Genomic DNA, 14,156 nt, shown 5'->3' on the forward strand with positions numbered 1-14,156 from the left:
TAAATAGTCAAAAATAGAAAACTTACTCAGAAGATTGTTCTTGTTTTCTTGTATATGTTGAAAGTGTAATCTGGCACAACTGGAAAATATTAATTTTTCTGGTTAATTCTTTTCAACAGATCAACAATTTTCTTTTACAGGTCGAAAATTAAAAAAATTTAACAAAATTAAGGTTGTGAGAACATTAGATGTCGCACTCCAGCAGCCAGCAACCCTTCAAGATGAAAGCCAGTCTCTAACCCAAAGGCTGTCCTTTTCTCCAAATCAAGAAATACAGTTTGTTCCCCCAATGATAAGTGTTCTACGAGGCATTGAGCCAGAAGTTGTCTATGCTGGTTATGACAATACAAAACCTGAAACACCGAGTTCCTTGCTGACCAGTCTAAATCATCTTTGTGAGAGGCAACTTCTTTGTGTAGTCAAGTGGTCTAAATTGCTACCAGGTAATAACACTTGTATGTAGTGAATTCTAATTAAGCAAACATGTCTTAAGATGAGCAGTCATTGTCTGCCTGTTAATTCTTAACAAATTCTAAAATGATTCACCTTCAGTTTCATCAGCTACTATATGTGTCAAATAGATTTTAATAGGAGGGCGCTCTTAAAGGAATGCATCTAAATATTTAGACTCATTCCAAAAAAGAACAGAAGCCCAGAGAGTTCCTGTATGTGATCATTATAACAGCCCTTCCATCCTAACCCCTCCTACTCTATTATTCATTCTTATGGTGTGAAAAAATTTATACATTTCTGCATATACTTCATTGTTCAAATGCATTTTTTTAAGCAACAGAGAAAAATTAGAAAACAGAGAAAACAGCTCACAGATAGACTGGTAACAAGATGTAAATGAGTCTATGAAGATCCAACACTGGTTTCCAAAAATGTCGTTATGTATGTACATGCACTGTATGGACATAGGGGCCCGATCCTGGGATATATAAAAATGAATATATTTACCAGGAGGCCTGGAAATATGGTTTTCATGTGAGGTCCGTTTGACACTTCAGTGCTGCAGGGATGCGTAGTCCTTATCACCGCGCTTCCCCATTGCAGCTTGCACCTGTCAGACTTCTTGGTTGAACTGAGTCATCTCATTAAGTAAGAGGAAGACAACCCCTTTTTTTACCCTCTTTAGTTTTCTGATGGCTTCATGAGCTGAACCAGTTCACTGAGGGGTGGCATGAATGCCAGAGCTTGCCTGAAGGGGGTAACAGGACCAGGTAATGAAGAACTGGGCCACCGCTTCCGGTGGCAGGAAGCTGTTAGATGGACTCAGATACTTCACAGCAATCTTTAAAGTTATCAAAGGACAAAAATTACCAAAGCCAAGCACACAACTGAATTCTCTTTAGTTAAATGCAATAAAGATATTCATATGTGCATGTTTATTGTATTACAGCTGTATCTCATGTTAAAAGTCCAAACTATCTGTATTAAATGACAGTTGGTTACAGTGATCATGTTACAAACTGTTATATTTTTACAAAAGGAAAATGAGATGCATTCCTATTTCCTGAAATAGTCAGTTCTGATTGCTAAAGTTAATTTTGGTTTGATCATTTCAAAATAGTGGATGAGAACAAAAAGACAAGAGGTTAAGTAACAAAGTGAGGTAGGCAGTTATACAAACTTTACGAACTTATGAGAGCTGCATCCCCTAAAGCACTCGTCTTCCTAGGTGTTCTAAGTTTTATAGCTCAAATTTGTAATCTTGGCACACCTACTCAACTGTTGTCTAAATGAGAATTATAAAGTATTTTAACTTTTAATTTAATTTCCAGGATTTCGGAATTTACATATTGATGATCAGATAACCCTCATCCAGTATTCCTGGATGAGTCTAATGGTTTTTGCAATGGGATGGAGATCATACAAACATGTCAGTGGTCAGATGCTATATTTTGCACCAGATCTGATTCTGAATGAGTAAGTAGACTCTGCTGTTGCATAACATGAATGACATTTTTAACTTATTTGTGTCAATGAGAATGTGACTTTACTGGGGCCAAGATTTCATTCATTACTTGTTCCTTTTCAAATTAACAGCAAAGTCCTCTGATCATATTAAAGTTCAGTAACTTTGGGAAAGCTTTTATGGGAAAAGGTGGATAAAATATGTGAAACTGCTCTTTTCTGGTTGGAAGGGGGGGATTATTTGCCTAGATTTTCCTTCGATATGATGAAGAATTCAGATAATCTTAATCTCAGTCTTTGTTAGTTTTTCAGTTCTGCACATTAATATTTTCAAAGCTGTAATTTTAGATTCTGGAGTTATTATACATGGGAGGTTTTCAGGAACAGTAAAACATAATTTAATGTCCCCATTTGTTTTTCCTTAATACATTTTTCTTAGTTATTTTTTCTCAAAATCATAAAAATGCTGTGAAGTGAAATGGAAGTTTAACAGGTTTTCTTGTGAGACATATGCATTTAAGGATTAAGAGGTGGATTTGCAGATCTGGGCACCTGAATTTAAAATCTATTTTTTCTTGCCAGTGAAGTTCTTTATAGAAAATATTCAATAGAGCTGGCTCTGGAGCTCCTGACCTTTTCTCTTCCAGATGACTGTAAATCACTTTGACGTTATAGAGTAATGCATTTTTTCCTCTCCCTTCTGTGTTAATTGTGCTGCACAAATTGAGTATCTTCGAAGGGATGAGATTGAGAGAATTTCTGCCTGTTTTCTGTCCCAGCACAATCTGTGATATATCTCATGGTTACATTAAGTAGAACCACAGAGTGAGATGGCTTTAGGCAGTCAGGTCATCGTCTTGGGTATTACTTGGTACGTGGAACACTGCTGCTGCCTGTGAAGAAGACTTTCTTCAAGAATAGAGTTGAGCTTTATGAACCCTAGTTATAATCCCTCAGAGACAGCTTCTTGTTTGCAGCTCAAGACCTACTTGGAGAAAGAGGTGAACTGACAACATACCCTTCTCTTGACTGCAGAACATTTCATCAGGAACGTTATAAACAGACATGAAAAGTAACTGGCACTAAATCAGAGCTCTAACTATTTATTGGGAAATAAGTTACCTTTTAGGTCAGTAAAATGTAAGCAACTTTCTTGTCCACAGTGATTTCTAAGATTGTACTTTGATGATCACTTTAAGCAGAAGTCAACTCCACCTGCCTCCCTGCCCTGGTTATGCATCCCCATGATTTCACTGAAGCTGGATCAAACAGTGTCTGGCTGCACAGAAAAGGAAATGATGTGCTTGAGAAACACCCCAGAAAAGGCCATTAATTAGCAGATGGAGGTGATCCTTGATCTGACTCACCACGTGGACATGCAGGCACTGATGCCGGAATAGCAGGAGTACCCACCTGGAGGTGGAAAGTGATAGTGGAAATTCCTTCTACAGGTGCAACGCATACTTGAGTTGTTTCAAAATGACCATGAAACCACAATCCAGAGGCAGTTTCACAGCTGATCTGTCATTTAGTGAACTGAGTTGTCATGCTTCTTCAGAATAACTTGTTTGGTAGCATCAGTTTCAGACCAATATAGCCAGAAGTGTTAATTTGAAAATGATGTAACGAATTAATATTAAAGCCCTAGAAAGATTTACTGTTACTTATACTTTGCATTGTCTGAAAACATGACTAAGAACAGCATTTAAGCATGCCCTTCATAGATACTACTTAGAAACAGAGTCTGCAGAAAGGAATAGGAAGGGAAGTTTAAAGTAGCTGTAGAAGTAACCAGTCCTTTCAGATCTAATGGGTTAAATTTTGATGTTTAAGTCATTTAAGAGCTGGTCCGAGACATCAGATGTTGAACAAAGCTGAAATAATTTTCATTTAAGGTGACAGTAACACTTTAAGTAACAGAAGAATAAAAGTCAGTGCATTGAGACAAGTCTCTTATTCACAGAAAATATCTGCTGTTTGCATTGTTGATGGCACTATCTGCAGTCAGGTTGGAATGCGGAAACGAACTTCTTGAGGAGGACAGGCAAAATTTAATCTTGTTGTTGCACCTAATCCATCTGGAGCGGGATGCAGCTTTGTAGAATTAGCCCATGTTCATCTTCCTGTTAATGTACAGTGAATTCAGTTCAGTTTACAAACTCTGAAATGCTGTTGTGCAGTAATTTCAGTTGAAAACTGCCTTCCCCATAAATACATGCAATAAAATAGTATACCAGAATCTCAAAGAGAAAAGTAAGATTGCAGTGGTGCAAAAAAACAAACACTTCATGTATTTCCTTGTGTGATTTGTCCTAGTTACTGCAGGAGTCTAGATAAGGCTGTATTAATGTCTAAGTTTACTTCAATACTCTTTGTATATATTTGCATATTTTTAACTGTTTCTTTAATGGCTTAAAATGCTACAAAATAGTATCATTGCCATTAGCAGTACATTGTTAGACTTGCAACAATGTATTTTGATGCAGACATTTTTGCCATACCTAAGAACAAGTTTTCCATAAACTTTGGGGTTTATCTTCGATTCAGCGAATGTAAAAATGTGTCAACTTCTGAAAGAAAAGAAAGTACTTCACACTAATTATTAGAGCGTTTTTGAATAATTAAAAAAACATTTCTTTTGTTGATTACCATTCATCTTTGATAGTCTGCAAGGTTTTTTGTTCTGGGCAGCAGTAACAGATTAAGCATCCAAAACAATAGCACATTCATTACGATTAAAAAATTAGTGTAGGTATAAAAAGAGTCAGGATTCTTTTTGTGTGTATAACCTCTTCCTTTAAACTCTGTAATGTGGTACATAAACTGCTCAAAAGGCACTTCCTTCAAGCAATTAATACCGGAGCCGTTCCTTTTCTTTATTTTCATGGCTTTTTAATTTTTTTTTTTACCTTTTCTGGGTGTAAGACAGAGGATGAAAGAATCATCGTTCTACTCCCTGTGTCTATCCATGTGGCAACTCCCACAGGAATTTGTCAGACTTCAAGTTAGCCAAGAAGAGTTCCTGTGTATGAAAGCACTGTTACTTCTCAACACAAGTAGGTTCTTTATTTCTTTGTAACGTGTCACTAGTAAAAGAATTTTGAACCATCTTGTTCAACCTGACAATTGCTAAGCTATCTGGCTTAACAAATGGAAACTTCTTTAGGAGGAATATTAGTATTCCAAGACCTAAAAGTATTTTTCTAGTGTTGATAGGAAACAAATAATTTGTGATTCAATGTTGCATTTATTCTGTATAAAGGCACTGGGGAAATGTTGGATCCATTTTGATATATAGCTATACTGTTTTACATATTTTCAAATCAAGTGTGCAGTATTTCTGCCTGGAAGCTCTTCATCTTAAATGACTCTATACAGATTAAAAAAAAAAAATCACAAGCATTAGAAATGTATTAAAAATATTTAATAAATTGTCAGGACTGAGGACTTTGTCTTGGCCAACAACTTAAAGCTTACTCAAAAGAATTAGGGAGGTGGGCATAGCAAACAATACTAACATTTACTGAACTTTTTATAGTTAGGTCAAGTTTAGCACAGATACGAACAAATGGAAATGTTTTTCTGCATCTAAAGAATCCAGCATACAGCTGCATTCCACTTTAAATGGGAAATGTGGTAGTTGATGAAATTATCTTCCAAAACCTTTTCTGAAATACTAAAATGTACATCTGCTGAGGCCATAATTGTTAGTTATGAATCCACAAAGTTTTAGAATGGTACAGATCCTATTAGAAATAAGAATAAGCACCTCCAAGAAATATAATTGGAAGAATGTTGAAGTTTGGCTCTCTACATAGTTAAGGAGTTGGAGGAGAGGTGTGCAAATCCTGCATAGTTCACTTGTTGGTTGTACAAAGTTTCAGTAAAAGATAAGGAACTAAAATTTATTCCCTTTTTAGCTGTATTTGGGTGGTATTCGTATAAGCTCATGCTTAAAAAATCCTTGGTCTCAGCACAGCATAAGCAGTAAAAAATTAAATTTAGTTCATATGAACATAAAAATTACTAAAGTAATAGCAAAATACCATACGCTCTGCTGAAGCAATAAAAGTAATGTGGACAAAATTCTGTCTCTGGTATAACTCCAGATGCTTTGTTGGAATTTGAAAGTACTATATTTTTAAATGTTTTTCACCATGTTTTCATCACGAAATGAATGCCCTTATGTATCTGAACCTTAGAGGGAAGGTTTAAATTTCAGTAGAAATTTAGATACATTTCTGATATTCCAGCTCTTCATTTCTGTCCCAAAGAGTTCAAATCAAATTCAAAAAAACCATTACAGTCGTCCAATCCCTCTCATTTACAAGTGCATCAGTTTAACAGTATTCATCAAGCTACGGTTCTTTATCAACTGCATTGTCCTCAGAAACTCATTTTTAAGACGATATGTTTATATATATATATGTATGCAAGAAATTAATTTTAAAAAAAAGTATTTCTGCCTGCGCTGATGAGTTTTGCTTTTTGTTCTCTCCTGCACTTACTGTCTTATAGGAAAAAACAGTTTATCAGATCTTTGGGAAAAGGAACCGTTGTTGCTGAGACATTTAATAAACATTTGGTACTGTATAAATATAATTCCACAAAACTATTTAAAAAAAAATAAATAACCTCATTGTTGCTATAAAATGTTTTAAGACTACTTTTATTTTAGTCATGGTATTCATCTTAATCCTCTCCAAATGTGAAAGTATGGCCATTTCAAGCTTTCATATACTAACAGTAAATCAAGTGTGAACTTTTAGTCTCTCATTCTGTCTTCTATTTGATTTATTGTTTAGATGAACTGTTCTTTACTTTTTATATTATTTTGAAGAAACGGTACTTTGTATGAAACGTAACTCGACACATTTCTAGCTCTGAATGGAAACCCCAGCCTATGTTTTAATATTATTTTTAACCTTACTGTTTTTCCATAGAGTTTGCTGTGGCTTAGACATTTTTTTTTTTATATTGCACTTGTGACAGTTTCGAAGCTGTCTTGAAAGCAGAATTAGTCTTTGCAATAAGTGGACCAACATTTTTATTTTCTGCAATTGTTTCCATTTCACAGGTCCTTATTTACTGCATGTAATATGCTGTGTTGTAGTAGGGCCCCAGAAGTTCTAAATAGGGCTCCATCTTGCAGCGGCCACATACATCTAGGGACCAATACTGCAAATAGTTCAGAAAGACTATGGTTTAAGGAAGTGGAGCTAGGCAAAAAAAAAAAAAAAGAAAGAAAGAAGCATATAGCAGGTTCAGTGCTAACACTTTCCAGACTTTTGATTTAGGAGAATTGCAAAATCTTGTTGCATAAGATTTTGGCTGGGTTCTTGCCACTGAATAAAAGCATCTGCGTTCTTTACATACGTTCAGGGGGAAGGAGCATTTGAGCTACCTCTGTTATTGCATTTGTGCATGTAAGACATTGTAATTCTTCACTCAAATAGCTTAGTGGAACTTTTTGTGATTAGACAGGAATGAGACTGCTTTTGCAGAATTCTGGGAAACAGCCCATGCGTTATTGGAAGACATAATTTAATTCACAAGGGAAATAAAAGGACTTAACTACTGGTTTAGAGATGTAAGTCCAAGAAAGCATCCACCTAACCCTAAACTCCATCAGAATGTCACCTTATGTAAAAAAGACTTCATAGGTGTCTGTAATTCAGCTGTTAGACATACCCAGAACCATCCAGGCTTTGAAAATTAAGCTACTCTTTCCCAGGACATAACTTTTCCCCACTGTGAGTATTCCTGCCTATATTACTCCTAAGCCCGTTGCATTCCCCATACAGCCGAACTCTTCCCCTCCATTCAGACCTTCCATGCAGATCTGACAGGCACACTTTCAGATACATCCTTTGTCTGTTTGGACTTGAGAAGCTGTGCTGAGTCAAACCAAAAGTCTACCTCATCCAGCAGTTCATCTCCATCAACTCCCAAAAGAAATCTAACATGGCACCCCTGAAAGTTGCACTGTTATTAGGTATGGTGTTATAAATGTACTTTCTGTGAAAGCAGTCAATTTCTTTCTCTATATTTAGTTTTTGTTTGAATTCTGGTTTACTGAGGAGTTAGACCCTGACTTCCATAGCCATCTCAGTGCTTAGACACTTGCCTTTAAAGTAAACTTGATATTTTCTCTGTGTGTGCCTCCCTCCTTCCCCCAGACATTCAAGAGACATCCTTGGCAAACTGGATCATTTCCTCTCTCGGGCAGTCTCCTATGAAATAGGAGTCTTTTGCTTAACTCGGGTATAGAGATTTGAACTTCTGCTTTGTCATCTCTCTGGAGATGGACTAGAGGTGAGGGACAAAATTGTGATCTCTTTGCCTGAAGTGTCTCCTTCCTCCTTACCTTCTTCTGAGGAACCAGACATGACTTAGGCATCTGACTTCAGAACAGGGTTTTTCATTTCCAAATGGAGAGCAGTGCTTCTCTCGGTTCAAGGTTTGCTACCTAATTCTCTTTCAGGGAATGGGTTTAGGTCCAACCCCTGTGCAGCCATCTGCTTTGTAGGTGACTTCTGCTTTAAGAATTCCATTCTTTGGTATCTAACAATACAGTGCATTGTACAGAGAGTCAGCGCATACTTATGTTTATGTTTTAATTCCAGAAGGTGACAAATAACCTGGAAGTTAGGTGTTACCTTGTTGAGTAAGGCAGTGTCATTATGAACCAAGCTTCAACACTTGGTTTTTAAGAGATGCAAAGGAAATCTGTTCTGGTCTGATGGTCATGGTCTGAGACCAGATTGAAGATGTACTAGGTACCTAGATAACTAGCACGTGATTTATATAACTGTTAGCTACTCCCCATGACATTCTTTTAGAGTCTGTGGAGAAAAATAAACATCTCTACAGCATATTTAACAGAATCCTAGAATCCCTTAGGTTGGAAAAGACCTTGAAGATTATCAAGCCCAACCGTTAACACTACCAAGTCCTCCACTAAACCATGTCCCTAAGTGCCACATTCACACATTTCTTGAATACCTTTTGGGATGGTGATTCAACCACTTCAAGTTTCAATGCCTGACAACCCTTTCAGTGAAGAAATTTTTCCTAATATCCAATCTAAACCTCCCCTGGTGCAACCCGGGGCTATCTCCTCTTGTCCTGTCACATGGGAGAAGAAACCAACCCCACCTCTTTGCGCCCTCTTTTCAGGTAGTTGTAGAGAGTGATAAGGTCTCCCCTGAGCCTCCTCTTCTCCAGGCTGAACACCCCCAGCCCCCTCAGCAACTCCTTGCAGGACAGTCCAGCACCTCAATGTCCTTCTTGCAGTGAGGGGCCCATAACTGAACACAGCATTCGAGGTGCTGCCTCACCAGTGCCCAGTACAGGGGGACCATCACTGCCCTAGTCCTGCTGCCCACACTGTTCCCAGTGCAGGCCACAATGCCGCTGGCCTTCTTGGCCACCTGGGCACACTGCTGGCCCATATCCAGATTGCTGTCACCAACCCCCCCATGTCCTTTTCCACTGGGCAGCTTTCCAGCCACTCGTCCCCAGACCTGTAGTGTTGCAGGGGGTTGTTGTAACCCAAGTGCAGGACCAGGCACTTGGCCTTGTTGAACCTCATACAAACTGGCCTCGGCCACTAAAACTACAGCAGGCTGTGGTAACTAGCCCAGGTGGTGATGGCCATACTGCAAATTGTCTAAACTATGGTGAGGTGAATCCTTCCACTCATTCTTGCTGTCAGAATATGAAATTTTTAAATGTGACGTAGCATTGTGAAATATCATTGGCAAGGGAGAAGGGGGAAGAAATTTAACAGCTCTTTCAAAAATTATGTGTCTGGAACAGACCATGTTTCAGTGTATGATTATTATAACAAACCAAGGATTTAGATTTGATTGCCAGGTGGGAATATTTTTTCAAGTTTCATTTCTTGAAGTTTTTAATTTCTTAGTTGCCTTTGACAACATAAATTGCAAGACTTGTGTATGACACTTTGCCGTATCAAGGGAAGTAGAGTCTAGAGCTTACTGTGTTTCCTTATAATGCTAACAACACTTACCATCGGTGATCAAATACGGCGTTATCACTAGCAGTCACTAACGGGTTCATTTCTCAATGTGCTCTCCATGCCCTAATTCTGGTCCTCATGGCTGACGATTAAGAGGAGAGTGAGTTCAACTGTTTGCTCCTCCTTGCTGATTTCTCTAAAATCTGTTCATGTTTAAGAATCTGACAGTGCATTTATTCTGTTAAGTGAAAAAGAGGTCCAAACAGGAGGCCTGAGCCCTGCATGCTTTGCTGTCTATGCTCTAAGAGTTGTTAGTTCATTCCTTGACTATTTTGAAGCACTTGAGCTAGATCCCTCTAACATAAATCTGCTGGGCAGAGGGCAGTGCAAACACGAGCCAGTCTATAACATCTTTCCTCAAGGACAAGAATGGTTCTTTTGGCCAGCCTCTCTTCAGCAGACAGGTGTAGTTGAAGCTTAAGGCTGTTTCTAGACATCAGCAATTAGCACAATTAACTGATTGTTGCTGGTATATCCTTTTAACTAATTGTATCACTGTTCCTGGAGTAACTGTTGAACAGGAAGAACTACTTCGTGTATAATAATGCATTGCACTGCAGAGCATGAAACAGTATAAATTCTTCCTGTACTTAAATTTCTCTCATCACCTTCAGAATAAATTGGAACACAAGTGTACTTTCTTTTCAGTTCCTTTGGAAGGTCTCAGAAGTCAAAGCCAGTTTGATGAGATGAGAACGAGCTACATCAGAGAACTGGTGAAGGCGATTGGTTTGCGCCAGAAAGGCGTTGTGGCCAACTCGCAACGTTTCTATCAACTTACAAAACTGATGGATTCCATGCATGACGTAAGTTTACTTGTTAATGTGTTTTGTTTCTTATGTAAGAAACGTCTAGTGTTTCTTAAAAGTAAGTTTATGGGAAGTGCCTAATCAGTATTCTAAACAACAAAAGGAAAATGCCTGTATTTTTCCTTTAGTGGTTATATTTGTGTAAATAGATAGCTATACATACTGTATATATATTATATGGTATGCAAGATTTAAGTATTTGAGAAACATGCATTTGAATGCCACTATTTTGTTTCATTCTTTCTGTAACATAGCTAGTACAGTTACGGTTTTTGGTAAGAGGGCAGGGTACTGGTTGATGAAAAACTGAACAGGAGCCGGCAGTGTGCGCTGGCAGCCCAGAAAGCCAACCGTATCCTGGGCTGTATCCGGAGAGGTGTGGCCAGCAGGTCGAGGGAGGGGATTCTGCCCCTCTACTCTGCTCTGGTGAGACCCCACCTGGAGTGCTGCATCCAGCTGGGGAGCCCTCAATATCAGAAGGATATTGACCACTTGGAGCGAGTCCAGAGGAGGGCCACGAAGATGATCAGAGGGCTGGAGCACCTCTCCTATGACGAAAGGCTGCGAGAACTAGGCTTGTTCAGCCTGGAGAAGAGGAGGCTCCGAGGAGACCTCATAGCAGCTTTCCAGTTTCTGAAGGGGGCCTACAAGGGTGCTGGGAGAGGACTGTTTACAAGAGCCTGTAGTTATAGGACAAGGGGTAATGGGTATAAATTGAAATCAGGGAGGTTTAGATTAGATGTCAGGAAGAAATTCTTCACCGAGAGGGTGGTGAGGCACTGGAACAGGTTGCCCAGAGAAGCTGTGGATGCCCCATCCCTGGAAGTGTTCAAGGCCAGGCTGGATGTGGCTTTGAGCAACCTGGTCTAGTGGAAGGTGTCCCTGCCCATGGCAGGGGGGGTGGAACTAGATGATCTTTAAGGTCCCTTCCAACCCAAACCATTCTGTGATTCTGTATGCATGTGTGCGAGTGTATGTTCATGAAAATATTTAAATAATGCAAAGAATAGGCAATTCAGATTGCAAAGTCGGGCTACTAAGAACTAGAGAGAGAGAACCAAGGTTGGTTTTTCAGCCTTACGTCAACTGCTTTTTTGTAATTATTCTACACCATTTTATCAGTGCCTGTCTATATTTGGGAATCGAGTAATCTTTCAAAACCTAGTGGTGATACCGTAGAGATTCCTAAGTGTCTTAAAAGATGCAGCTGAATCCTCTCCACATCTCTGAGAATCCACCAAGTATCCTAATGACTTTAAATCCATTAAAACTGAGGAATGACATCTTGTCTAAACCTCTGCCCACCTGAATATTCTTTTGTAACAGCTTGTGTATCTGTGCAAGAGGCCAAAAGCAGAGGTACAGGGCCACAGTGGACAGCTTTAGCGAGCACTGGAGAAGTGGCACTAAGATAGTTTGAAGAGTGCTTTTGATTTCAGTGCTGGTTGTGAGATTGCAGGGAGTTCGGGGAAGGATGTGGTCATTGCGTGTTTGTATTCTTCTGCAGTCATCAAAATCTGCATTTTATTTTAGCCGTTCAAATTCATTTATTCATCTAAAACCTTTCATTGTCACTAATTTCCCATTCTGTTGGGGAAAAAAAATAAAACACTTGGAGAATACCATTTATAAGAGTTAAGAGAGGTGACAATATTGATAATTATGTGGTTCAACGGGTGGTTTGGAGTCTTTTAATCCACTGCACAAACCTCTCCAACAGCTTGTGCTATCTACAGAACTCAGATTCACCATTACCTATTACATCGTCTCAGATACCAGCAAAAGGAGAATGAGACAAGTATGAAAAGCATCTTTACAGGTGAAGGTAGACAGTCAGAAATTCTGAAGGGAAGATACAGAGCTTAACTTTAAGTATTTACTGGTAGTCAGACTGGAATCGTCAGTTGGGACTGTCAGTGCTAAAGCCTTCCTAGAGTTCAATCAGCTCTTACATGCAAAACCAAGACCTGGGCAGTATACTGCTCACGGTAGTCCTGTGCTCAAGGAACCTGTTTGGATCAGTCTTCCTTGGGATGAGAGGTCTTCCTGCCTTACCTGAAGTAATAACTTGCAATCTGAGTGTCAGAGCATCTGGAGGAAAACTCTCTTGTGTACTGGGCTGTAGAGTCAATCTCTTAATTTCAAATACTGACAGTAATACTGCCTTAGTGGAAATGAGTGAGTGAGGCTTGCTGCAAAATACCCAGCAAATTGATGGTTAGGGTAGTGTTTGGTCCGTAGAGTATCTTTGTTCACACCCTTACTTCAGTGATGGAAGATAGAAGGAAAAGATAATCACACCAAAGAGGCTGTGCTGTTAAAGCCTAGAGTAGCAGAAATAGTATGACATCTAATAACATAAAGGTCACAAGTCTTAAAGAAAAACTCCTATAAAATTGGAACTTGTCAGAAAAGACAGAAGAGTTGAAATAGTCACATATATTGAGTAGTTGCTTTCGAGGGGCAGGACCCACGGAGTTTAATGTTTGCAGCATACCCAGGTATGATCACAGTCAGAACCATGGCAAAGCTCACAAAGAAATGGTAAGTGCTGTCCCTTGGAGCAGTGTTTGAATATGTGTTGTAAACAAGGCATGGAGATACATGTTGAACGTGAGGATAAAACGAAAGATTGAACACTTGTTTAGTAATTGCTGTTGTTCATGGTGCGTGCCATGAGCGAGGATGATAGTGCATTATAATGTTAGCAAGGCACTGGTTTTATACAAGGTACCATTTAGCTGTATTCATGACTTTCTGCCATGGCAGGGTATTTTAGTGGAGGATGACAGGTATCCACATGATTGATTCAAGGAGTGCCAGAGGAAGGTATATAAAGATGTCAGCTGATGGATGTGTAAGTGATTGACAGCGTGTTTATTTGGCTGCATTGCTGTAGCCTGATTTATCATGTTTGTATTTTATTAAATCCAGCTAGTGAAACAGCTCCATCTCTTCTGTCTGAACACATTTCTCCAGTCCCGTGCACTGAGTGTTGAATTCCCCGAGATGATGTCAGAGGTGATTGCTGCCCAGCTACCCAAGATTCTGGCCGGGATGGTGAAACCTCTTCTCTTTCACAAAAAGTGAAATGTCTTTTCTCTTATCATAGAGATGATTTCTGAGTCATTTTTTTGTTTGTTTATTTTGGTCAAGTTTTTGCAATGTCAGGACTTCAGTATATTTGTCACACTTACCCTGCCTTCTGTGTTATACTTGTAACATACACAAGCCATTTAAGCTTGATGTACATATTGTGAGTTCCTGATTCCTTAACTGCAAAAATCACAACAGTCATAAGAAATGTTTTGTAAACTCGGCTACGTTGCTTTTTAGAGACGCGTAAGAATGACAATGAATAGAGTTTTTGGATTTCTGAGAACACT

At 38.9% G+C, this 14,156-nt stretch overlaps 1 protein-coding gene across 1 annotated transcript in view; it reads left to right on the forward strand.

Annotated features, from left to right (window-relative positions):
* PGR (progesterone receptor) overlaps positions 1–13,860 on the forward strand; it is a gene marked incomplete at its 5' end in the record, with an annotated part of 34,287 nt that extends 20,427 nt beyond the window's left edge. The window contains 5 exons of the mRNA XM_010153194.1: positions 141–443; positions 1,785–1,929; positions 4,843–4,973; positions 10,610–10,767; positions 13,705–13,860. Of these exons, the coding sequence (XP_010151496.1) occupies positions 141–443; positions 1,785–1,929; positions 4,843–4,973; positions 10,610–10,767; positions 13,705–13,860 (893 nt within the window). The remainder of the gene's footprint in view (positions 1–140; positions 444–1,784; positions 1,930–4,842; positions 4,974–10,609; positions 10,768–13,704) is intronic.
* Between the last annotated feature and the right edge of the window lie 296 nt (positions 13,861–14,156).

This window comes from Eurypyga helias, unplaced genomic scaffold (assembly GCF_000690775.1).
Source record: "Eurypyga helias isolate BGI_N326 unplaced genomic scaffold, ASM69077v1 scaffold17526, whole genome shotgun sequence".
Classification (NCBI taxonomy): domain Eukaryota; kingdom Metazoa; phylum Chordata; class Aves; order Eurypygiformes; family Eurypygidae; genus Eurypyga; species Eurypyga helias.